Here is a 25,832-nt window from a genome sequence, read left to right as displayed (position 1 = left end):
GCTTTGGGAGGGATCTGTGCCTGGACAAATGAAGTTGGGGCAAGCTGAAAAACTCCTTAACAAAAATGCCTCTGTGCTACAAGGTATGTGGAAATGCATTTAATGACAGGAAGAGTGGATTAAGAGAGATTGATTCCATGAAACTTGGCCTATAATTCACATCAAAAAAAGACAAAGCTTAATTGATACCATCAATGAAAAGTAAAATTTTCTAAATATTCTGACACTGCTTATTTCTGGCAGGCTTTCACAGGCAAGAAGTCCTTGATACGGTCCTACCTCTTCCTTCATAGAAATGTCACCAGTTCTAGGGCATTGCGATTTCCTGTGTGGGCCACATGCTCAGAAGTCATGCTTAATAGACAGACCATGCTCCTAGAGAAAAATCCAGTCTTTCTGTCATGCTTGAACAACTGCACAATGCAAGTTCTTGGCTCAAAGTTAATGCATTCCCTCACAACTGAGCTGAGCAAGTGGACATCCACAGCCAGGGTTTGGCATTCTCCCCGTTGAGGAGCAATACACTGAAAAAGACCACAGTTAGCCAGTGAACACAAATGAGATGTTAGATGCACTAAACCATGCAAATGAAAAAAATTACCTTCACAGTTAGTCTTTTCAATGGTGTGACCATTCTCTTATCAGGTTTAAACTTTTTTTAAGTCACTGGAGAAAGACCAGTTTACTCCAGTTGCCTCTGTGTGGCTCTTGTGTGCTGCCGAAGTTCACACAAGGCTCCAGGAGCGCTCCGTTTTTCAGGGTTTACATCCCTTTACACAACAGCAAAGTTGAAATAAAATTTGATGGTTTTGAGTCATCATAATTTCTCTGTATGCTGTCTAGACAGTTTCATTCACAAGTTCACTACTACATTACAAAAGTGAATTAACTATTGGTTTATTAATAATTTGTTCATTGCTGATGCATTGTCTTCATAAGCAGAACTACTCCCCACTGTACACCATGAAAGAAAAATTCAGTTGGATTCTCTGATTACTGTCTGTTAAAAAATACAATCCAGTCATACTTTAATATAACTTGATAGCTTTGTACAAGTTTATCCAAATGAATTTATTACATTAAAAACCACCCATAAAGATAATGAAAAAAAAATAGTGTGCCATACTAAAATTATGAAAGCTAGAAGTACAAAAGTCTTGTTTCCTGCAACCATACTCTTGACTGACAAAATACCTCAATCTTCAGAGTGTAAAGGTGTCATAGTCCTGAAAAAGGGCTTGAGGATGGATGAGTTTATTATGATGTTGATTAAAAAAACCCCAACATTCTTAGTCTGGAACTCTTTCCAGTGTCCACAGCCAATACTTTTCTCTGTGAGTTCATGCGGATGTAGCAAAGAGTTTGTTATAGGGGAACATTTGGTTATTTGCAAGCTTTGGAATGCATGGAGAGGATGAGATGAGCATGGCATCAGTCTGTCTGTCCCACCTGATCCAGTTCCCTGTCAGTGAAAGGACCTAGTCCTTTGTAGCCACCGTGGTTTTTTGAAGTACCATTCGTAGCAGCTGGGCTTGTATCCATAGGACAAATGTAGTCTGTTGATTCGTCAAACTTCTTTTTCCTTAAGTTTCCAAAGTGCGAAAATCCAAGTTTCTTTGGCTAAAATAAGGAGTCAACACAAGTAGCTTGAGTAAAACAAGTTGTTCTGTAAACATTCAAAATCCTCCCCTTTTTCAATTACTGCTATACCCTGGTCGTTCAAGTATGTAGTTTCTGAATTAACTATATTTGTTCTCAGATTGGAGTTACAGTGGATGTTAAATGCATTTACATGATGTTCCTTCTAAGAAAAGACAGAATAGATTGTTTGCTTGTTTTCAGGACCTGATTAAACAGATACATACTAAAAGGCCTGGTATCCAGAATTAAGGGGAATGTAGCACTCCTAGAATTCACCTCTCCCTGCCTATGCTTGTCCCTTTCTTCATAATTCAGAGTCGAGAAGTCTGACACTGACATCTCATTTTTGACAGTGGTACCTACCCGAACTTTGGCAGTGGTGGTCAGAGGTGTGTATGCTGCTGACTCCATGGTTTCTCTTTTTTCTTGTTGTGCCTCTGGCCCAATTAACACGTTAAAATTGGTGGTGAGGTGGCGGCGCAGGAGGGTCTTTTGGGGTGGGATATTCAGGAGCATGGCCAGCGTGTCGCCGTTGAAGCGGGGTTCCAGAATCTGGGAAAAGGGCAGGATGTTTATTTTTTATATAAATATTTGCAATAGTAAACTACTACGGTGCTCAGCAGAGGATTTCTCACGAAGTACCTGTTTACATTAGATCTTTTATGGCTCACTCATGATACTGGGGTTTGAATGGGAAATACCTGAAAGGAGCCAAGAAATAATGCTGAATGTGATCAGGCAAATATGTATTTATAGTTATCATCAAATCCATCAATATGTTATATATATATAATATATATTATAATAATATAATATATATTTATCATCAAACCGTATACATTTGTTTGGGTTGAACAAGTTTCCTTTCAGAATTTTCTGCTCTACTCAGAGTGAAAACTTAATCTTAGTATGATTTCTACTGCTGCATTTTTGCAAAAATTCTACAGCACTAGAATCATGGTATTTCAGAACCCTGAGTTCACGGAGCTGCAAATAGTTCTGTATGTTTTAAATGACAAAAAAAGGTCATTCCTGACTGCTGTGACTTCAGGGTGGCTCAGAGCTCTGGTAAATCACTCAAAGAAACACTCAGTGATGCCTTATCAAAAAGCAACTTTTATACAGCACAGTTCAGGTTTGCTGTCATACACTTGTGCACAGCTCAGCTTAAAGAAAGTGTTTTATAGAAAGTGATTATAGAAAGTGTTTTAGCTGTTCCTTTTTTATTTTAGTTTTCCTTTGTAAAATGAAGATGCATGGATCAAAGAGGCTCCTTGGGAGGCCTGATCACGCTGTCACATTACAGATGTGTTTCTTTCTTTCTGCTTGATAAACATCAGATAAAAGATGGTTTATATTACAGCCTGTCAGTTTTTAATAGCGAAATGGTAAATTCTTACAATCAGGCCCCCGTGCACTCCGCTGCCTCGAAGGTTGGGTGCATATTCTGCCAGATCCACTGATCTGAGCCATTCCATCACCCTGTGGTTGGACCACTGCACCACGTCGGAAGGAGAGACGCTGTTCTGTTGGAGGGACCACAAAAGGTGATGACACCACAGCCTGCGCTGAGTGTGCACAGCTCGTATCTCAGTTCAGACAAAAACAGCCTCCCTCCTCTTCCTCCACTTGTCCTTCCCTGACTGAGGGACTGTTTCTCTTCAAGCCCCTTTCAAGTAGTCTCTGATGAGATGGCAGACCTGGTCTAGTACTGATGAAACCCCATGTGTTGCATCAAGAAGTACAACAGCAGAGATTACAGATTACAGGGATAAAAAGGGAATGTTTGACAACAGGGTTATTGACAGTGTTTAATGCTAAGAAAAAACTGTGTTGATCAGGTAAGGCAAAAACCTTACAGATTTTAAAAATTAGGTGAGGCAAAGGCAAGTCAGTCCAAATTATTCTATTGGAAGATGAATTAGCTTTTTTTTCCACTAGGCAAATAACTTATGAAGAGAAATGCATGAGATTCACCTAATAAATCACATAGCTGCTGCTTTAGGTGCAAGCCCCTAGAAGTTCTACCACTGTACACTGCTGACTTTCTATCCCCTTTGGCTGGGACCAAGTAATTCGTGCTTGCCTAAAGTAATTTATTTCAACATTCTTTTACCTCCTCAACTGGCCTCCTGCGCAGACAGTGGGGATTGAAGCCATTGACATGCAGCACATGAATGGCACATTTAATACTCAGGTGATGCAGCTGACTGGTGACTTTCAGGAAGAGAAGATCATTCTGTGAAGAAGAGAGACTTTTAGAACACACACCAAAAAAGATATTCTTCCCAAGAAGAAAGAGTTTAAGTTTACTGTGTAGTTTTATATAATGCTACACTAACTGTGATTTAGGAAAGATGAAAGTTTATACTTAAAAGAGGGTTTGGGTTTTGTTAGGGTGGAAGTTTGAAGGGGGTTCTGGTGTTGGTTTGGTGGGGTTTTTTTTTTCCATTGCACCAGAGCAACACCTGGCTAAAAAAAATGAGGGCAGGAGTGTAGCCTTTTAAGGAAAATCCAGGACTTAATTATCCAGACTTGGGCATGAGAATGGGAAGAAAACACAGTGGCTGTGTGTGGTTCATGGTGTGCTGTGGATGTAGTTAGAGCTGTACAAATCACTGGATTTTCTGCTGTTACTTTGCTGAATATTGTTACTAACTTAATGTGGAGAGCAACGAGCTCCAGAGGTTACACAGAAACAGGTCATTTTACTTTTAATTGTGGTGTGCATCATATTGAAGGAAGGGCTTTGTAGAAATATGCCCTAACATATGACTTATTTTATGGACCTTAGGAACAAATTCCATGCACTAGGCAGCACAAAGGAGTTACTACTGGCGCTATTTCCATCTTGCAAAAATTCTTTAACTGCTCACATTCAAAGGACAATCTTAAAAGTTTTTGCTTATTCGGAAGTTAAAATTGGTAAAACTGAGGAGAAAGGACTGTACTTACCACAGTTAAGTACTGCAACATCCTCCCATCTACTCTGGATTCATGAAACTGGTCTTTATACTGGGGTAAGCCAATGTCATCAAGCCACCCTGCAGATATGAGAGCAATGGGCAACAAAATCCAGATTGGTGAGAATGAAGCCCTTCTCCCCTCTTGCCTGGCCTGGCTTATTTTGGGGCATTCAGGTGGCTCATTCTGCCTGTTCCCCTTCCCCTTTTGCCAGCAGCCTGAAAGCAATTCCCACCGAGCAGCTTTGCCCACACCATCCCTGTGATATTTGACACGCAGCAGGTGATGGAGCGCATCTTCTGCAGCACAGCTCTTCCTAGACTGAGCCCACCCATCTGATTCCCTGCTGTCTGACAGAGTTCTCTGTAGCATACCACAAGCTTTAGGTCTGTGTGTCAAGAACAACACAAAAATCCTCAATTCTTTCATGGGGAAACTTGGTGCTTTTTAAAAGATGTTTGGTAACTGCTTAAACATGAGTCAGGCTGCCCTTTCACAGAGGTGGGAGAAATTCCCTCCAAAACAAGTCCAAACACTTACGCGTCACCCAGATATGATCAAGTTGTGCAGACTTCTCATCTTGTTTTGCATTTATAGCTTTAATGGCCAAAACCAATTTCTTCCTGTGAAGTGGATGCTTTATTCCCATTTCCTGCAACAACAACAACAAAAAAAACATTAACAAAGACTTTGCCCTGCCTCTGGTTCCTTTCCTCACGTGAGGTAACTATGAAAATTGATACCGTGGATTTCAGAAAGGTAGAGCCAATGGTTTGGAGGGGCTTGGTGGGACAGAACCAGGAGGTAGAGAGAAGCAGTGATTACCTTTTCCATGTCCTGAGGTGTGGCAGTTAACAGCGTGTGGCCTGACGTCACCCACTGCCGGGCAAAAATCACGTACTGGCCCAGGCCAAAGTCCTCGAGCCAGTTACAAACCCTCTCAGTGCTCCACTGAGCAAACGGGGCATTGTGGTCGCTGAAAAGCACAAGAAAGATTGGGAAAATCTCCAAGGAAAGAAGGAATGTCCACATTGGAAAGCCCATGGTGTGCCAGAGGCAGCACCACAGCAGATCTGTTGGGCTGTTGTGTTCTGGGGTGTCCTGGGAATTTGGCAGCCCAGCCACAACCTGTGAGCAGTTACAGGTCAGATAAGAATTTCCCATCTTCTGTTTGAAACGAGGGGAAAGGGAATTCCTGAATCCTCACCATTATGCAGATGAGGAGATAAATTTTGAAACTTTTGACAGTCTACCAAGCAGCGGGCGCTGCAACTCGCAGGCAGGGGAGGTTCTAAGGACAATTTTGCTACCAGAGAAATTCTTTCCAGCTATTGTGGAAAAAACTCCCCGAGAGGAGGGTTTGGCTGCATTGGGCACATTTAACAGCAGCAGGGTGTGCCAGGGGGAGGAGGAACCTTTACCTCTTCTGGCCTTTGGTGTCCTTGGAGCGGGATAAGCGAGGTCCAGCCGTAGCCCGGAGCCCTCCCCTGCGAAACTCTGCCAGCCCCAGGTCGTCTGCAGGGAAGTTACCTGACTGAGTTCTTCGGATTCTTGCAAGACAAGAGTGCCACGACAGGACTGTTAGCTGCTGCCAAAGGATGTTTGTTCTGCATGGAAACTACAGTGACAACTAACAGCTCCGTGCATCTCCCTGGAAACTGCAAATGCCAAATTCCACAGGCAGCTGAAGGAGTTCTAGGAAATTCAGCCCAGACCTAACTCTGACGGAAAATAGGAGCTCCACAGAGCAGCTGTAACACTTTGAGCCAATTAGTAATTCAAACTTGGAAATGGATTGCTGAAGCAGATGGAGTGGTCACAGTGCAACTGTGCCCTGCTTTCTGTTCCTTCTGTTTTCCCTTATTTTTTTACCTGGCGTCTTTTGTAATGAGCAAATTGCTACAATTTAATTTTTCATGGCTAATAAAACTGCTGGCATGCTAAATTAATAGCATTAAGATGAGAGCACTACCTTATTTCTTTCATCAGCATGATGCTGTGAACACTCCCAATATTTTTTCCACCCCATAGTGTACATAAGAACACACCTGTGTCATCCCAAGGCTGCTTTTGCTCCCCAAATTTTAGGTTATTCTTGCTACAGATAATTGTAGATTTTGCTGGGAATTAATTCTCAGCTTAAATGCTTTGACAATTAATAATAATAATAATAATAATAATAAAAAGACCTTACTTTCCCCAGATTTTCTTGATCCCTTTTGGACTCTTTCTGTTTTCTGGAGACCACGGAGATTGTGGACTCGAATCTGTTCCCGAAGAGAGAGGTGAAAGGTCGTCTGAGACCACTGTGCCATCCATGTTCTCTGTTTCTCCTGGGTTAAGAACGGTATTACAGTCACATTTTATACTCATTGTTGATAAAGTTGTTGTCTGGGAGGCTGATGTTTAAATGCAGAACATGATATGAAAGTAGAGATACCTATAAAATCATTATTTTATTTTAAAAAAACAATAAAAATATTTAAAAAATAGCTGGACACTTGATTAAAAAAATAAAACATTGGGTAAAATAATTCTGTTATTTCAGTCTTTTCTATTTAACTGTGTTATTTGAATTAATTTAAGGTCTTCTTGCCTGCTCTTAATACCTCAACTCCTCCATCAAAAAGAGTGGGAATTTTTCTAAATTCCGTGGAAACAGAACGAATCGGGAATAAGTGTCATAAAAAGAAACCCCATGTGAATGCCACACAGCAGGAGCTATTACTTCATTTCAGTACTGCACGTAAAGGAGTTCGGTCTAGAGGGCCCAGCTGGGATTATTATTTTGTAGGGAAAGGGAGGGAGAAAGGAAGGAAACAACATAAGCAGCAAAGGGAGGGTTAAAGTCGCATCTTGTTTGGATACAGTACCTAGCACAGGCGCACTGACACTCCTGCCGCGATCTTCAGTCATCCCAAGAGGCAGAAAGCCAGATGGAGAAGCAAAGAAGATACAAAACACCAGCAAAATAAAGTTACAGAAGGGCAAAGTGGTTAAGCTAAGCATTAAAAGCAGAAACAAAAAGAAAAAGAAGCAGCTGTGCTTGACGTGGAAGTGAATGTGCGTTGGTGTGCACAAGCCCCAGAAACTCTGTACAGATCATCTTAAACAGGTGGGGATGCCAATGGATCTGTTTGGGCTTTCCTAAGTATTCTTGCAAAGTTTCAGCTCTTTAAGCAAAGACTACAGAGCTCTATGAAGCCTGAAGAGTATCTGAAATGAAGCAGTGGCTAAGATTACATCCAATTGCTCTGAAGAACAGAATTGGAGGTGGAATTAATTCACTGCACGTGCAAGAAACAAGCCAGCCTACAGAAAAAAATTCTCTTAAATCAGTGTGGAATTAATTCACTGCATGTGCAAGAAACAAACCAACCTACAGAAAAAAAAAATTCTCTTAAATCAGTGTATTTTAGAAGCCATTGCTTGTTTTGAGAAAAAGGAACATTTTCTTCACAAGCTCACCCACCCTTGGGTAATCCTGCAGTTAAAGACACTGCAGCATGGCTCATGCATTGCCTACAAAGTTGCCATCACAGAAAGCCCTTTGAAAATCCCTAAACAACCACAGCCTATTGCAACCTTGAAGTTGCAGTGTGCTAGCAGCTTCAGGGACCACAAGGCCCTAAAATTAACCAACCCCCACCTAAGGAAAAATGCCAAATAGAAAAAACATCACTGTAACTTTTAAAGTGCAGGAAGACTTCAGAATCACAAGGGTTACTCTTGTGCCTGAGCTCCCAAGCCCTTCAGTCCTAAAAAAATATCTGGTCCTGTGCCTCGCTCTTAACACCTTTTTGTCAACAAATCTGTGCTTAAGGTGCCACTGAAAAGAAATTAATACAGGATTCCACAGAGCTGTGGTTGTGGAATGGAAATGTATTTGTAGTTCCAAAATCCACGGATGTTTTTCTGCACGCAGGATATTAAATTTTCACTAGTGGGTCCCCCACAGCTAAGCAACCAACAGAGCTGATAGAGGGATTTTCACCCAAAACGTTCATGCTTTTGATGGTTGTACTGTGAAATTTCAAATGGCATTGTCAGGTGCAACAGAGGAAAAAAAACCCACAGAATTAAACCCATCCTTCCATGAATTATGGGAATATTTCTGGTATTTGTTAAAAAAAGAAAAAAGAAAAAAGTGTTAGTAGGACAGCCCTTGAGTGAAGCATGTGAGCATCACAGTGCATTGTTCTGGCACAGCAGATTCTATCCCACTCTGTGTCCCAACCCCTCTGAGAGATTTGGGGAGAGAGGCACGGGTACATACTCAGGCTAGGGATGCTGTTGTCATCGTTGTCACTCGTGCCACATCCCTCTGGGGAGCTGTACATTCCCTGCTCTCCGTTCTGCAGGGCTCGGGGCAGCTTTCCTGGCAGCGTTTGGTACTTGCTGCCTTTCCCCACTGGCTTACTCTGCTGTTTTTAAAAGAGGGAAAGATAAAATAAATACAAATTTGCTCGCAGCATCTGCAATCTGGTACACAATGTTCTTAAAGCTGAGAAAAATGTACGGTTCAAAATGACTCCACTCCCTGCAAGTTCCTGCTTACAGATAACTCAGTTTAAACCCATCCATCAGCTGAGACACAGCCTTGCCTTCCCTCATCTGCTCCTCCCACTTCATCCACTCTGCATTACTTTAAAATATATGTTAAATATTACCTGGTTTTGCCATAAGAATTTTTCTAGCTGTCTCCCTTTCCTCCAGGACCCTGCCACTATTTAATTGTTTAATCTTTCCAGCTTTGATAGCACCAAATATGTGTTTAGTTACTTCTCAGATCATTTTTTCTCAACCAGATTTTGTGTGTTTCTGCCTCACAACTGTATCTCAGGAATTCAACCCAAAAGTATTGGTACACCTCAAATTTCTACAAGCGTATTTCCTACCACCATTAATAAGAGTAAAAGAATCAAAACCAAAGTTAAGATACAGAAATTTAGCTTTTGTAAGGACAAAAATTTCTTTGCATAGTCAGAATTTTAAATGGGAAGTTTTTTTTTTCTTTTTTAAATAATCACAGCTAAATATAATTGCCAGTACTGTTACAGAACCTAATTTTCCTTGCATTCAGGTGATATCTACTTGGGTACCTTGCTCCTTTCACAAGGGCAGATGAAATGTTCCTATAAACCTGATGGATTTGAGCCTAGTAAGTTACTTTTCCAGGCAAAGCATGTGTTTCACAGAAGTACTTTTGCCTACAGCGTTGGAAATGGCTTGTTGGGATTTCTTCAACGCTGAGTCCAGATGAAGAGATGGACAAGCCAAACACTCTGGGTGAAAGCTGTAGGACAGGGATGCTTTTTGAGATAAGCAGTGAACCTCCAGCTGACATTATTAGGGGGAATGGTGTACACCCAGTATGTGTTTTGGAATAAATTCCCTCTGGTAAAATGTTTCAGTATCAGAATGGAGGTTTCATAGGAAATCTTTGCACTGAAAATATGCAAACTATATTTAGTACAGAGGAACATACAGTGTGCTTATTCAGTAAATCCCATCCCAACAACATTTTTTCAAAACATTGTGACAGGATGACACATTAAAAATTCTATGAGATAACCACTGCTTTATCTGTTCTTATTCCAAGGCCTAGAGGATTCTTTGGATACTACAACTGCAGGCCAGATTGCTCAGTTCCTCAACTCTCCTACTCTTTTTTGGCAACTGCAGGAGTACATCCTGACTTGTACCAAAACTATTGTAAGAGTAGAGAAATTGTGTCTCACATCAGCAGTGAGACTGACTGACCTCAGCTTCATGCAACAAACTTCGATAAAAAGTAAAAAACCAAAAAGATTTCCCTCTCAAATCTTTACCCCCTGTGTTGTTTGTCAAACAACACTGGAACTATGCAAATATTTTGAAGAGAAAATGAATATAAAATGCAAACCAGGCATACCATCACAGCACATCACAGCACACCACACCAGAGAATTGTTAGGGAAGGTTGCAGTTAATATACCTCTTGTTCTACAACAGGCTGTGCTGGTTTTCCATCTACATACTATGGAGTTTCAGGGAGGGCAATTTCAAAGTTTTGTGGAAAAAAGCAACAGACAAATGTTAGTATTAACATACATACATGGAACATCAAATGTAGTCTTATTGCTATAGAGATGGTGCTTAACATATGGACAATATATTACAAGGACTGTTACCTCTTAATTTCATCTCAATCCAGTATTTAATACTAACTGTGTTTGTTCATTCCCCACTCTACAAAGTTCCTGTTTAAGTTCTGTTGTGATCAAAGGAATTTTGCTATTTTCAGGTTTCTGGGTGGTCCTTTGAGCTGGGAACACAACAGCTGTTTAACAGACCAATATGAAAACAGCTGACATAAAATAATACACACTCCTGCATGGATCCAGCTGAAACCATAAAGAGTTCCAACAGAAAGCAAATGATAAAAATTCCACCACAGTTAGAGGTCAGGGACACCGATGTGGTTTATTATTTTATTATTATTACTGCTAGAAGCAGTGGGAATTTAAGCTTTGAGCAAGGCAGAATAACACCAGCATAAATGTGTAGGTCCAGCCTTATCACAGCATATCACAGAGACAAATTCAGATTTTTGGTTTAAGACAAGAAAATAACTGAAAGTTATGACAAGAAAACCTTTATCAATTCTTCATGGAATGAAATGTTAGTTCTGATTTGTCATGTGTGTGACTACAATCAAATGAATGCAGCACAAATTTCATTTTACTTGGTCACTATCATCTCCAGAAATTCAAGAAAAATATTAAAATATTTAAGAAATTTTTTTTTAAAATTCAAGAACTGGAGCAATCATATGACTGGTATCTGATTTCAATGGCATTACTGGGTCTAGATCACCTGGTATTAAGCCTAATTTGAGTGCAGAAAACAACAACAGTCTCACAAAGCAGAATTTAAAAAGTGCAGAAAAACATCAGTGCACATAATGACAAAACAGGACTGTGGACCACAATGTAACAAGACTCTGCAAATTGGGAAGTTTTATTCTGGGGTGGAATGAAAGCCCTTAGAGTGCTCCTGCTGCTGTAACTAAGGCAGCATCGCTGCCATCTTCAGGAATGCCATTTGGATCAGGAAAAACACTGTTACATGCACACACCCAAAAAGGAATCCTATCTGGAAATACTCAATCCCAACATTTAGCTACTTTCAGGATTAGCTGCCTTAATATTTTTGATGATTTGGAAGTAAAAAAAAATACTTCAAAAAAACCCCATAAACAAAATAATACAGCAGTTTAACAAAATGATTCCTCATTATTTCTTGTATTTCACTTAAATATATTTGTTTCTTTAAAGGCAAAAACTGAATTTGAAGGTGTCCACATGAGTGTGTCAACCATTTTGGAAGTAGGGGGGAAAAAGAATCTGAGCTGTTTTAGGGCTCTTTCCCCACATACAGAGTTAGTGGTGGTTAAAGTTACTATAAGTGTAACAAAAAGAATATTTAGACTTGATCTTTGTCTTTTAGTTGTGACATTAGACACCAGAAGCTGTGATTACAGATAAACCAACCTTTTCCAAGGATTCGCTCTGCAAGTCTTCTAAACTACTTGACTTTTTTTTCTGTGGAAGCCTTAAAAAAGGGACAAGCAGAAGAGCAGCAGTTAATATAACACGGTTTGTTTGCACAGCAGCTGCATAAGCCACACAATGTCCGCATCAAACCTAGCTCAGAATTAAAAGATTTATTTTATTGTGGTTTTAGTGCAGTGAAAGGCAGCCAGGCCCAGAGGGCATCTGTAGCCATGTATCTTTAGGTGGTTTCAGAAACTCTTAACAAGCACAGTAAAAACTCTCTGTGAGCAGTGTGCAACGTTTAGGGATTTTAAAAAGGAAAATTATTTTACATTTCAATGACAGTTACTCATTCTTACCTATTTGTGACTTCCAACGATTCTTCCTGCTGAGAGTTTAAATTACTTGGAGGTACTGGAATGCTTCCACTTTAAATAGAAATAAACTTATATAAAAAATATAAAATATCATATATAAACCTAAATACATAAATATAGTTTATATCAGTAAATAAAATATAAATCTATATAATGCATTTATATTTTTATATATAATATAGTATAATATAGTATAATATAGTATAATATAGTATAATATAGTATAAATTCTTATATATAACATATTTATAATATAAATATATTTATAATATATAAATAAATAAATATATAATCTATTATATATAAAAATGCTCATTTATTCCTATAATTTAAACCTTAAACATCTAAGCATTGCAAACCTCCACAACAAGCACAAGTTTCACAATGCCCAAAACTGCAGCAAAGCCAAGAACAGTCAAGAGAAGATGCCAGCAGGTAAATAATTCATAATACAATTAATTATCCAAATAGTACAATTTTTAGCACCACGGGAGAAAGAAAGGTCTTGCCTGATTTCCACGGCTTTGTGTGGCACTGGAGGGAGCACAACTGGTGACAATTCTCCTGCAGAGGCCTGGGTAAGATACAAGAATTTCAAGCTTGTAGCTCTGGTGTCTTCTGCTGAATCTACTGTGCCCATACCAAGAAATACAAAAATTCGACCAGGGCTGAGCCCTCACCCACATTACTACAGAGAAACCAACAGAAAAAAATAATCTGTATTGCAGAACCTGCTTCTAGAACATCTGTACCTCTGTTTTCAGTAATTCTCCTTGTGAGTTATTCAGAAGATTCCACTTCCTTATAGTTGCCTCAAGTTCCTCTTCGCTGCCACCAGAGACAGAAGAGCCTGAAACGTTAGAAAGTAGAAGTAGAAAGGGAGAGAAACAGGCCAAGTTTGCTTTTTGCAGTATCAGCTCAACAATCCAGAGCATCATGGCTTGTTCCTTGCTTCTTTTTATTGATTTACTTAATGAACGTTCAGAGAGAGATTTACTCTCATTCCCTATTTTTGTGTGTTAAACACAAGTTTCCATTCTGCCATGCAAGGCCTAAAAATATTGTTATTGCTTGTTAATGTGATGGTGTGCATGGAACAAAACTGTCCTTTCAGAAGGTCAAGTTCCCCAGATTCAATTCGGTGCTGAAAATTATGGTGGCAACTTAAAATTAGATTGTCCTAAAACCCACTCCACTTCCTACAGTATCAATGAGAAATGGGACAGAGATTTTTTCCCCTCACCCCAGATTTCGAAGTTAAATACACAGAATTGTGTGCAGCAAAGCAATGTGGGTTTTCAGTTGTCCTTTCCAAACAAAATTTGTCTCATCAGCTGTCAGGGTTTTCCTTAGTGGAAGGGAAATGAGTTCTCCCTCTCATTTATGGATCATTTTATGCTGTGAAATACAGTATAAAATGATACAGCTGATGGTCACAGGTCATAATGGTCACAGGAAACACCACACAAACTAAAAATAAAATCAGGAAATTATTCACAAGCCATTTTACCATGAGCTGCAATCATTATGTCCTTGACCCTCCTGTACTGGCTCAGCAGCAGTGTCAGCTCCTCTATCCGACGGTCCTGTGGAAAACATGAAATAAATTAAATGACATTTTAAATCCTTCATTTTTGACTGCAGAAACACTGTACTGCATCACTGTAGATTTTAATGAAAACAGGCTCAGTCTTTCACATGCTTTGTAAAGAATGTTATTTGCCTTTGTACACAATATTTGCTGGACAATGTGAAATTATAGATGTAAGGAAACCAGAGGAGTTTGACATTAGAGCTTTTTTTTGAGAAATAAATGTTATGAGCCACATTAATGTTCTCCAGAACTAATGTTTCACAGTCAGGATTCCCCAGTTGCTAAAGGAAGTTTTTAGGATGCATGTTATTGTTTATGTGATCATATATGGTGTGCCACCATGCAGGAAAATCCCACAAAAATTGATTTATTACCACAAAAATGACAGTCTCCTAAAGAATGAATCCCCTTTCTCATTTAGTCCTTTTAGAAAGTGTAAGGACCAATGTTATTTGTAACATTTCAGAGATTCAAAACCATAATTTCATTCTTAACACGCAGAACAAGGATTATTTTCTCACCTTTTCTTCATTTGCAGCCAACAATGTCTCCATTCCTATCTTCAAGCGCTGAACTTCTTGGTCTGAAAATGTTTTAAAATGTTGTAAGAGAAATAAGACTTGCTATGTTTACTGCAAATAGACACTTTGTGGTACTTTCCCTATGTTCTTACTAATAACAAAAACCATGTCAGTGGCGTGGCTAGTGTACTACTAAACTACATTTAATGTAGATTCTTTTCAGAAGCTGAACTATTAAAAATATTGCACAATACAAACATTTTGGTTTTTCTTACAAAAGACTACGTAACACTATTTTAAACTGAGTCAAGCAATGGAAAAGAAACACTGAAGCTCATTTTGCAAAAGATGAGAGCGTGCTTGCTGTTATATATAAGGAAATAATTTAAAGTAGGATTGAAAATATATTCCATCTGAGAAGTAGTTAAAGTACATCCATGAACTTGGGAATGAAAAATAATGAAAAACTGGTTTGATATAAGGAAATTCTGTAAATGTTATTTACTTAAATGTTTCAGTATGGGTAACTTGGTTTAAATCTACATCATGAGTTAACGGAGAATTTTCTCACATGCAATTTAGTGACAGAGGGTTAGGGTTAGGTAATGTTAAATCAAGCCAATTAAAACACCCTCTCTGAAATTTATGAGGTTATTAATCACCTCCTAACTTTGCTGAACCAAATCTCTCATTTTTCTCTACACAATAGTCCCAGCAAGTCTTCCTGAGGAAACCAAGTGTGATGGAGACAAAACCTGAAATAATTCCTCTCTTGTAACTACCACCTTCAGCTGTTCATGCTTTGACATTAAACCAGAGACAACTGTCCCCAAAAAACCATGAAAACAGATATGGCAGCAGGCATGAAGGGAGAAAGGGGAAAGAAAATCAACATTGCCAAAGAGCATCTGTGAAAAAAGGTTTTACAAATGAGTGTTGAACACACAATGTCATAGCTAAACTATTTGAAAAAGCTGTAATTAGTTTTTATTGAAGGGATTTTGGAAAGTGCACACCTTGCAATGATTAAGTTTAAAACATGTAAGTAAACCTCAGGTGTTTTCTCAAAGAAGAGACACAGGACATGCACAGGCACAGCCAAATCAAAAACTAAAGCCAGCAGGCAGTGGGCAAGCGATTGGGAGAATTTTTTAAAAAATCACAGGCCTACTAATTTCTCTTTATAAATATTAGACTTCAAAAAGGACTGGTGTCAAGGTAGATTTAAGCACACTAAATCAAATTTTACTTACAATATTCATTAACATCATCAAGTATGGGGACATTTATTCAACTTTTTTTTTTTTTTAATGCAGTGATTTAAAATAAAAAAAAAGCCTAAATCCTCCCCTCTGAAGAGAAAGGCTTTAAATTAAAGCTGTCTTTCTCATTATTAAATGGGGTTTATATATGTGCAAATGAAAGGGGGCAATTGTTAAATTTTGGCTCTGTTAACCTTAAAAACGTCCCTTTGAAGTCCAACATTTGATTTGTGAACCTCTGACCTTCATTTCTGCAGTAAAATTTCACTGAGCAGGGAAAGGAGCTGTCTGCTTGCTGCAAGCAGTGAAAGCAGTGTCTCGTGTGTGTTACAATTAGACAGCCAAATCTAAACAAACATGGAATTATTATTGCTGCAGAAGGCATCTGCGTTAACACTGGTTTGAAAGGAGCAGTGAGATAAAGCCAAAAGGGAATTGCCAGGCTTACGTTTTTCTTTTAGCCTTCTCCTATAAACTTCCTCTACGATGGTAAGTGGTGAGAGTCAAATAAAGTATGCAGAAAAAGCACATATTAGATCAATCTTGCAATTTAATTAGGATATGCATTCTAGCAGACTACAAATACATTCACATCATTTTTCAACTTTATTTGAGAAGACCACCTAAAATTCTGGTAAATCAATAATTTTTTTTTTGGTTTGCTTTCAGGAGGATTGTTACTGTTTCCGTTGAAATACAGTCTAAGTGCTTTCCTTGATGGATTTTGTAGAGGGTTTGATTCTTCTGCCACTGGAATCAAGGACAGTTTCACCACATTTCTACAAGCTGAATGCTGCTGAGCTCTAGATTTACTGTCATACCACTATCTTTCCCTTTGAAATACCACAAATTATTTGGGAATCTCACAGAAAATACATAATTCTATTAGTAGAAGGGTTCCTCTACCAAGCACTGCTGTTAGACAAACTAATTTTCTGGTTAGACATGCAGCTCTCTACATGCACAAGCTCTGCAGCTGAGCGAGATCACCACGAGGAGATGTTAAGTCACTTTGTTGGAATGAACCAGAGGAAGCTCTTGGGAAGCCCTGGGAAGAGGGAAGCCCAGCACATGGAAATGCACATCCCAGCCTTGGGAAGCCTCAGTTGGCCCCCAGAGAATCTGTCAGAGCAGCAAAGCTGGTGCCCTGTGCTAAACTGCACACAAATCCTCCTGCAGGGCTGAGCGTTGGTGCTGCGGAGAAGGAAAAAGGTCCCTAATTCCATATTCTCCTGGCCCAGCAGCTGGCAGGAGCCCCAGGGAGTGAATATTTCAGAGAACTGTCTGTCCACCACTGGTTGAGACCAAAGGTTGAACAAACTGGTTTGTTTGCCATTGACCTCTGTCAAGAGAAACAAACAGAAACCTGCAGTATCAGAGACCTCTAAATCAGTCCAAACTTTCATGGGACAGGGAGCTTGAATAAGACACAGCTACGAAGAAAGGAAACAATGACTCTTTTAGCATTTTTGGACATAGAAATATTTGGTTTAGCTACAACTGTGACTCTTTTTTCCCCCCTAAAAACCAGAAACTGTAAAGATTTTTTCAGAGAAATTTTCAAGGTGTACCTGAAAAATAAATTCCCATTGCACTACAATGAGTCTTTGCAATTATAAATAAAACACCAACAGAAGCTGTTTCAGGGCCCTGAGGATGCTTATTTAAATTTGTGCTGACTCTAGACTGGAATAGAGTTTCACACATTAAAGGCCTCTTACTTGACCAGAACACAAAATGAATTGACACTACTTTTCCTCCCATAATAAATTTTAACTCCATTCTTGTATTACTTTGTATATCTTTGCAAGCTGCTACCAAAGCAAACTTAAAACTGAATTTTTAATTTTGTTTCCCCTCCTCTTACCTCTTTCTGCCACTTCAGTGTACGAGGAGGTCCTGGAGAGCTGACTTTGCAAGCGTTCTATCTCTGCATCCTTGAGAGCCAGCTGCTCCTGGAGCTGGGCTATCTCAGCCTGGAAAACAGCACAGCAAAGTCAGAATAACTTCCCCACCTGTGAGTCTGTCCCAGCCCAGTGAGGCTGTGATCGAGCTCAGGATATTTCACAAACACAAGGACAATAATACATATTTATGCTGCTACTGTTATAAGAGAAGCTAATTCTTCCTGATGCAATTAGCTCTTGGAGAGGGCAGACAATGCTTTCCAGGCATTTATGTAGGTAAGGAAACTCTGGAAAGCTCTCAATGCCATAAACTTAGTCACATAATAATAATAATAATGACAATTAATATTATTAGAAGGAACTCAAACTTTTAATGAAGGCCTCTAAAAGATATCAAAGCATTTTTAAACACATACTGTTTTTTTTTAATCCTAATTGCTATTATTTAGTATAACTGAGAATCTATTAATGCTGAGCCTTCTCAGAAAGATGACAAAACTGTTTTTTTAATCAAAACAGCAAATAGGATAGAAGGAAAGCATGGCCTGGAAAACCACCACACACATGCAACAGAATAGCATACATTTACTGGAGATTTAGGGCTGCCACTAGATTTGGATAGAAAATCTCACATGAAAAAACTCAACAACTCAGAGGAAGAAGAATTCTGTGATTTTTCAGCTTGAAATGCAGTGATTCTAATCAGTTTTTTATATTTATGAGAAAAACTGCTAGCAGCATATTTTAGTAAGGCAGCAGTTTGATAAGATTTTCTTCAGAGGTCTCAAAGCCTCTGTGTGTCAACATTCTGCATTTCGCCTGTAAAAGCACACCAAGCCTCCTTGCAGATGAAGGAAAAAAAAAAAAAAAGTGGATAAAAAGGGAGGAAAAAAGCAAAGAAAAAGGACAAAAAAATTATTGAATTGAATAAAAAATTATTGAATATTGAATAAAAAAATAATTTGACCAGTTTCTCAAAATATTAAAATAAAGCAGGAAAGATGCAAACCACCAAACAGAGAGAAGCATGGATTAATTAACACACAAACTTATTTTCACCAGGAAGCAAGCAGCTGGATTGCAGGGTAGCATCACTGCTCTGCCTAAAATTCCACGTGGAATAGAATAATCTGCCTTGTTGCATCTCTGAAGGGCTCCTATGCTTCCCTCTGACTAATATGCTTTTTATATCAAGCCATGGATATATTCCAATTTCTCATCTAAGAAGCTGGAACAACAGGAAGACAAAAGCTTGCAGACCTCTTAATATCAGATCTGGATTTGCCTCCTCCCCTGGTCTACTCAATCTCAGAGCTCTTTTAAAAGCTCTTTTTTTCACTTAATGCCTAATTCCTGTCATCTCTGATTGCTTTTCTGCTTCCTCTCTCTTTCCTTGTACTTTTCTCTTCCTTTCCAGTCTGGCATCTTCTTTCCCTCAGTGGGTTTTATGATTCTTCTTTACTATTCTCCTTCTGCTCCTACATTTTCCATAATTTCTATCTGTCTTGGCAGCTGGCCACACACTGCTTGAGAAAATATTTTCCCAAAGACTGTTCATCTCCACAACGTCAGAGAAAACATTTTCATGGATTGAAGAACTATTATCTTAATGAGAAAAAAAGACATGACAGCAACATTCTCTTATTCATCCAAGAATTCTCAAAAGAAAGAAATGCTAATACAAATAATAGCTGTTTGTCATGTCTGGATCAAGCTATCAAGCATTAAATAGAAAATTCAGTTTAATAATTTGAAATGTTTCTCCAAGATTCAACCACAAGTCAAGAGTCAGTCACTCACATCAACAGGGATTATTACACAAATGAAAGAAGATGTGATTGCAGCACAAGAAGGAAAAATTGTATGGTGCTTTTTAATCCAGTAGAAAAGGGCTAAAAATTCAAGCTAGAAATAACAGTGAGAATGTTCCAGTAGAAAAATTAATTGCTGGGGAAAATTATTAAATGTTTGACATGCCAGGTTTCTCCAGATTATGATCCAACAGCTTTGCAGGACTTAAGGTCAACAAAAGTGTAAGGCAGCCACGCAGCGTGATATACACAAAGTCAAAGCAGATGATCTAATGGTGTATTTTGGGCTTAATGTCTATGAAAACAAATTCCATAGTAAGCAAACACCCAACAAACTTTGCATGTCTCCTCAGGCTGGAAAGTAAATCCCAGAGTCCTGTCACCAAATCAAGGCCAGGAAGCCTTCAAAGAGGCCTTTACCCTGAGCAGCTCTTTGCAAGTCAAAATGCCTTTTGTGGTTTCCTAAAATAAGAATTGCAAGAAGTACCAGACTGAAAACTGCATGGAGGGAGCAAAAGGCACAAAGAAAGCTACACCACCTTCAAACCAAGATATTTATACCAAAAATGGTTAAAGACAACTTGAATTCATAGCTACCCTGCCACAAGGTAAATGTCAGAAAAGTAAATATTGATGACAAATGGAGCATATCTCTTCCCAGCTGATAGAAGCCTGTCATTAAAAATACCAGGGATTGTGCTTACTTTAGTTGCTTTCAATTTCCACTCATACTGATTTCTTTCATTTTCCAGTTCTTCCACTTTAATTTTGAGGTGTCTGAGTTCCTGTAACAAACCCTGCAGAGGAAGAAGGAAATTAAAGGTAAGGTTTTCCTGGCAGATATTAATTTTTCCCAGTCTGAATTACAGATCATGCATGAACCACACAGTATTCAACATTAAACTGCCACACTAAAAACTGTGACCTGCTCTAAGAAGCTGTCGCTTAAATGCCCCTTCTCCCACTCCTTGATAGAGTTGTATCTTGCTCATTCTAAAGGACAATATTATTAAATCCTTGATGGGGCTCTGACAAGACAAAATGTCTTAAAATGAACTAAGGAAAGGAAAAGTTTGAATGAGTAACCCAATTTTGGACTCCTGTTCAGTATATACATTAAGTACCACACTAACATCTTGGATTACATTAAGATTTATTAGGAATGGCTCCCAGATTTGACTCTCAGATTATTTCTCCAACCTGCAGCCTGCAGTTTTAATAGTCCATTAAGCAGGTCTGCACAAAAACAAACCCAGAAACAAGAGCACTATTTTCAAAATAGGTGTAACACACAGGATAGTTATTTTTATAATATAAACCTATGAGAGAAATTACTGAAAAATTCCCTCACAATACAAGCAGGTTACTTATGAGTTCTGGGCATGCAAATTTTAACTGAAGAGATGTGGAAATAATCTGATTTGAAATCAAGTATTAAAATGTTTTTTTCTAGGCATACCAGTATCATTCCTTCTTCAGTGATAAGAAGCCATTTATGCAAAGCAGCTTTTGTTTTTCCATGTGACACATTTTTGATCAAATACAACCAAGATTTGTTATGTAAATTCTGGTACCTGCTAATATCAGGGAATAAACAAAACCGTGTTGGATTTGCTATTTTAAAAGTACCAGCAGATTATTTTTATTATGGCTCTTTTCAATAGAAAAAAGAGATTCTTAGCTGAAATTATTTTATACCTGTGTTAAGCTTTTAAGATATCCAGGAATCAATATAATCTGTGTTCAGAGGACTGGTTAGGCCACACCATCAAGCACAGCTGGGGTGGCATCATCACGAGGAAATGTAGCAAACTACCAAACCATGCCAAAACATGCTGCACATCAGACAAATCTCATCTCCCAAATCCAAAAAACCCACACCCCACCAGCGCTGCAGACTTAAAAGTGAAATGGAAACTGTGAAAAATCTGAAAGGGGCAATTGGGTTTTACAGATTTCTGTACTTCAGTAGACAGCCATCAATGGAGACCAAATTTGTCCCAGTAACTGGGGCGAAGAGTCTGGGGTGAGATTTTTTTTTTTCTGGTCATTTTTTATGGCACTCTCACTCTTTGCTAATGAAAGCCACAAAGATTAATGCCAAAACATTCCCAAGGCAGCTCTGGTTAGTGGAATTTAGTTTCTGTGAGAGAGAGAAGAGGTAATACAGAGGCTTCTGCCAAAGGGAGCTTGTCATACTTCACACTGAGAGCAATTCTTCTGGCCCAGAGTCTCTACTGATCTTGCACCAGATTGAGGACCATTAGGGGTCAAGTCTGCTTTCCTATCTTGAGACTTTCTTTCTTGGATTCTACTATTAATTTCCAGCTGCAGTCTACACATCTGCTCCTGTAGGTCACTGATCAGGTTCACTACTGACTGAAAACATGGGAGGAAAGGGAGAAAAAAAAAAAAAAGACAAAAAGAAAAGACAGGTGAGGAAAAAAATGATGCAAAGAACATATTTCTACAGTTGTAGCACAAAGAACTAGGTGAAGCACATCAAAGGCAAACTAAAAAGAGACAGGTGATGTGTTTCCTTTCTGATAAAGTAGATGTAAATGAGTATTGCACAAAGCCACAGTTTACATGGAACAGAACCTACATTCCATACCAATTCATGATTCTGACTCTGAAGTTAAGATCAGAAACTTTTTTTGGAAAGTTTTACAGTCATACAGTCATGTGAGGGATCATTTGGAACATATTTTAATATGCTGGCTCACAGGCACACTTTTGCTGAAATGGGAGTTGATTGCATTCATTTGCACTTCCAAATCATCCAGTAGGAAGAAACTGCAAAGTGCTCAGCTGGGGCCATAGCCTACTCTTTCATAATTTATACACAGAATTCACTAACAAAACAATTCTGTTTTCCAGCTCTAGCATGGGGCAGAAAAATAACTCCATTACCTCTCTGTCTGGGCAGGATCTCAGCGTGGAGGAGGAGTTAAGCAACAGATGCAGGAGAAATCAGGAGGATAACACAGAAGAAAAAGTCATTATTTTAAAGTGCACCGGTTTGCTGGTCAGCTTCTTGGATGTGCGTGTATCAGTGATACACACACCAAAAAATCCAGCTTAGAAAGCAAACCAAAGTCAAGTATAAAAATCCATAAGATATTTCACTTAAATTCCCCAACTCTGTAGCAAATAGCACTGAGTATTTTTTCAGGTATTAAGAGTCTGAAGTGCTTTTCTCTTAGCTTTCATGGACACTAATAACGTAAGTTTTGTGGTTTCTCAATCTTCTCAAGTGGAACAAATTTGAGGAGTTTAATCCATCTTTCAAAGGACAGAAAAAGATTTTGGTGGACAGAACAACAGAGGACATGGCAAATAATTTTTAAATTATTTTCTTCATTAGAGTTGCCTCAACAATCCTCCTGTAACCTCAACTCTGCAGTAAAATGAGGAGTCTTAGAGCTAGGGTATAGCAAGGACAGGGCAATAAGAGCATTCACAGGCAATTTTAAACATTCACAGAGATTCCCCTAACTCACACAGAAGAGTTTCACACATTTTTCTAGCTCACTGTTTAAGATGAAATTCAACAAAGCCATTTTACTTTATACATATTATGCTCAATTAGGATCACAGTGTCTGATGCTCATCCTCTTTCACCCAGTAAACCTTTAATGGACATAGACAAGGATTAGATTTGGTTTTTTACCATCCTCTCCACAATCAGGTACCTCCTAGAGCAGCACCAGCTGAGCATGGGAGCTGGCAGGACACTCACATCCATCTCCCTCGCTCTCTTTTAGCTCCAAGGCTTGGTCTGTGCTCCTCTTTGGCAAGAGCTCTGTTAACCCACACCAGGTTCTGGATGCTGCTGCCTTGCAATCCTCTTGCCTTATTAAAATCCTCTAATTTTCTTATTAAAAAAGGGGAAAGGGAAACATCCACAGACCCCACAGGGCCAACTTGATGGAACAGAAACGACAGAAACCCTTATCCCAGTGGAACTCCAGCTTGAGCCTTTGCAATTTTTTCCAGTTTCAAGGTAGAACAGGCCTTTTTGAGGTTCTTTCCCAGCATGAACATTCATTAACACTAACTACAACACCTTGATTCAGATGAGACAGCACACCAGACTCCCCAGAGGGAGTCAGTGCCTCACTGACTCAGGTTTCTTTGGAATTGCAAGTAGCTTTGCACTAGATATTTAATTCAGAAGTTACAAGAGCCACAAAATACTTGCCAGCAGCTTACAGCCAGACCCACAGACTTATCCCACGCTACAAAAGGAAGAAGCAGGACAGACAGAAAGTCTCTTTTGTCCACATTCAGGTAGAGCAGACATCTGGGCAGCCATAAATCTTATGACAATGCTGCTTCCTCATACCTTGCTACATTAAGAAAAAAACATTTTCAAAATTTCTGAGGCTCCTCAGGTAAGAGAAAATCTACACAACCCCTTCAGGTGAGAGTCCAGAAACCTTCATAGCATTACTGTGTCAGAAGTAGGATTTATTCCCCAGAAAAGGAATTAAAGTGACAAAGCCAGGAGTGAGATAGCCCATGTACAAGCAGCTATGCTCCTGGTCCATCTGTAATATACATAAATAAATGGCACTTTATATTTAGTATGTACTTTTGAAGAGCCAGAGACAAGTGGCATTCAGTGTGAAATCGATACCTCTGAGAGGAGGTTAGAGATGCTTGATAAACTCTTTACTGCTCACTAAAACCAAACCTAAATGACAGCTGCACAAGATAAATTGAAACCAATCTTACACATTAAAAATCATATTTAAAAGGATGTTTTTTTTAATTTGCTTTCTTTCCTCCCAGCCCAATCAGAAAAATAATTCTATAGATAAATTCTACGTGACTGGAAACAGCTGCTGTGAAATAAGCCAACACAAAATTAGAATAGAGAGAAAACATGGTTGAGTGGAATGGTCCTGAAACGCCACATTTAATTTTAAACCTTTTAAGCCCCATTATTATATTTAGAAATAGCAGGGTCAACCATGAAGTATCTGAACAAGATGTTTAAAATTGTTTAACTACTGGATGCCAAAACCAAGAGCAAACTACAAGTAGACTGTTTTTATCAAAGTGGTTTCTTCATTAGAAAGATGTAGTTGAGCAGTGGAGGCAAAGAGTTCAGGAAAACACTCAAAATATTACCAAATTTAAGCAGCTGTAGTCTAATAATGTAAAGAACACCAATAAATTTCATTCTGATGTTTGAAATCATGTCTGTATTGAAAAATTAGTATAATTTACAGGAAAAGGAGCAGCAATAGGGTTAAAGCATTAGAATTCAACTAAGCATCTAATTTGATTGAAAGCAACTCCTGATAAACAGGATTAATGCTTATTCAGGAGAATCTCAAACAGATACACAAATCACTCAACGAGCAAACCAAAAATGCTGCTGTTTGTGTCCCATATCTTTCCTTACAACACACACTTTGCTTTGCCACACACAAAGGTTTGCAACTTCCAACATGCCAGAAACCTAATCACACCTTGGGGTAGTTAATAATTCAGCACACGCTCAACGATTCTCAACTTTTCCATCAGATTAGAATCCTTTTTTCCATCTCAGCAGAACGTGTCCTATCGCTTTGCAACGCCATAAAGGCATCCAGGCTGGTAAAGCTCAACTTTTCCACCCAAGGGGGCACAAACCTCACTGCAGCAAGCAGCAGAATTTCCCAGCTCACAGGACCAGTCCTGTCCATAAAAATGCACCCAAAAATCTCAGCTGCTTTCCAGGAGCCAGGCTGGCTGTGCATGCCCTGCAATAATTTAGGCATCCTGAGCCCTGTATTCCACTCTTATGGAAGGAGCTGGGAGCAAGCTGCCATCTGTAGCCATCAGATGCTGCTCAGACCTGTTCAGATTTTCAGGTAGCTTGAGAGTGCTCAGGCCCTTTCTGTACACAAGGCACTGGCAATTATGCCTGAAAGAGCACAAGAAGGGCCACAGGTGGTAAAAACAGCAGCTGGTGCCTCTCTGGCTTGTAAGCTCTGCCAGAAATTGTTCTCTTTACGTTATCTTTGAATCTCTAAACAAAACTTCAGAGAATAAATAAGTTGAAAGCAAACACACCCCAAATGAGCTACGTCACTGCAGGCAAAGTACTGATGCATAGTTATCACCTATTCCACTGGCAGAGTTATGGAGAGCAAACAGCTCCTAATTCTGCCTGGACTTCAAATCCTCCTAAGTCAATATGGAACAAAGTTTGGGTGTGGGC

General features: G+C 39.0%; 1 protein-coding gene across 17 annotated transcripts in view; it reads right to left on the bottom strand.

The window, feature by feature from the left end:
- PPFIBP2 (PPFIA binding protein 2) overlaps positions 1-25,832 on the bottom strand; it is a 94,257-nt gene that overhangs the window by 2,547 nt on the left and 65,878 nt on the right. For 10 of the 17 annotated variants that reach the window (XM_030273415.4, XM_072929450.1, XM_072929452.1 and 7 more), the window contains 22 exons: positions 21,815-21,994; positions 20,320-20,412; positions 17,765-17,873; positions 16,346-16,378; positions 14,636-14,697; positions 14,031-14,106; positions 13,273-13,370; positions 13,030-13,094; positions 12,503-12,571; positions 12,141-12,201; positions 10,583-10,624; positions 8,882-9,029; positions 7,479-7,511; positions 6,800-6,938; positions 6,027-6,155; positions 5,431-5,581; positions 5,146-5,257; positions 4,597-4,685; positions 3,758-3,880; positions 3,042-3,167; positions 2,005-2,193; positions 1,450-1,620 (listed from right to left, as the gene is read on the bottom strand). In XM_030273415.4, the coding sequence (XP_030129275.4) occupies positions 1,450-1,620; positions 2,005-2,193; positions 3,042-3,167; positions 3,758-3,880; positions 4,597-4,685; positions 5,146-5,257; positions 5,431-5,581; positions 6,027-6,155; positions 6,800-6,938; positions 7,479-7,511; positions 8,882-9,029; positions 10,583-10,624; positions 12,141-12,201; positions 12,503-12,571; positions 13,030-13,094; positions 13,273-13,370; positions 14,031-14,106; positions 14,636-14,697; positions 16,346-16,378; positions 17,765-17,873; positions 20,320-20,412; positions 21,815-21,994 (2,298 nt within the window). The remainder of the gene's footprint in view (positions 1-1,449; positions 1,621-2,004; positions 2,194-3,041; positions 3,168-3,757; positions 3,881-4,596; positions 4,686-5,145; positions 5,258-5,430; positions 5,582-6,026; positions 6,156-6,799; positions 6,939-7,478; positions 7,512-8,881; positions 9,030-10,582; positions 10,625-12,140; positions 12,202-12,502; positions 12,572-13,029; positions 13,095-13,272; positions 13,371-14,030; positions 14,107-14,635; positions 14,698-16,345; positions 16,379-17,764; positions 17,874-20,319; positions 20,413-21,814; positions 21,995-25,832) is intronic. The other 7 variants (XM_072929455.1, XM_030273417.4, XM_072929458.1 and 4 more) reach the window with 5 other exon arrangements.

The sequence above is a fragment of the Taeniopygia guttata genome, chromosome 5 (genome assembly GCF_048771995.1).
Source record: "Taeniopygia guttata chromosome 5, bTaeGut7.mat, whole genome shotgun sequence".
NCBI lineage: Eukaryota > Metazoa > Chordata > Aves > Passeriformes > Estrildidae > Taeniopygia > Taeniopygia guttata.
The sequence above is the reverse complement of the archived record's forward strand: the minus strand, read 5'-3'. Positions and strand labels throughout refer to the sequence as shown.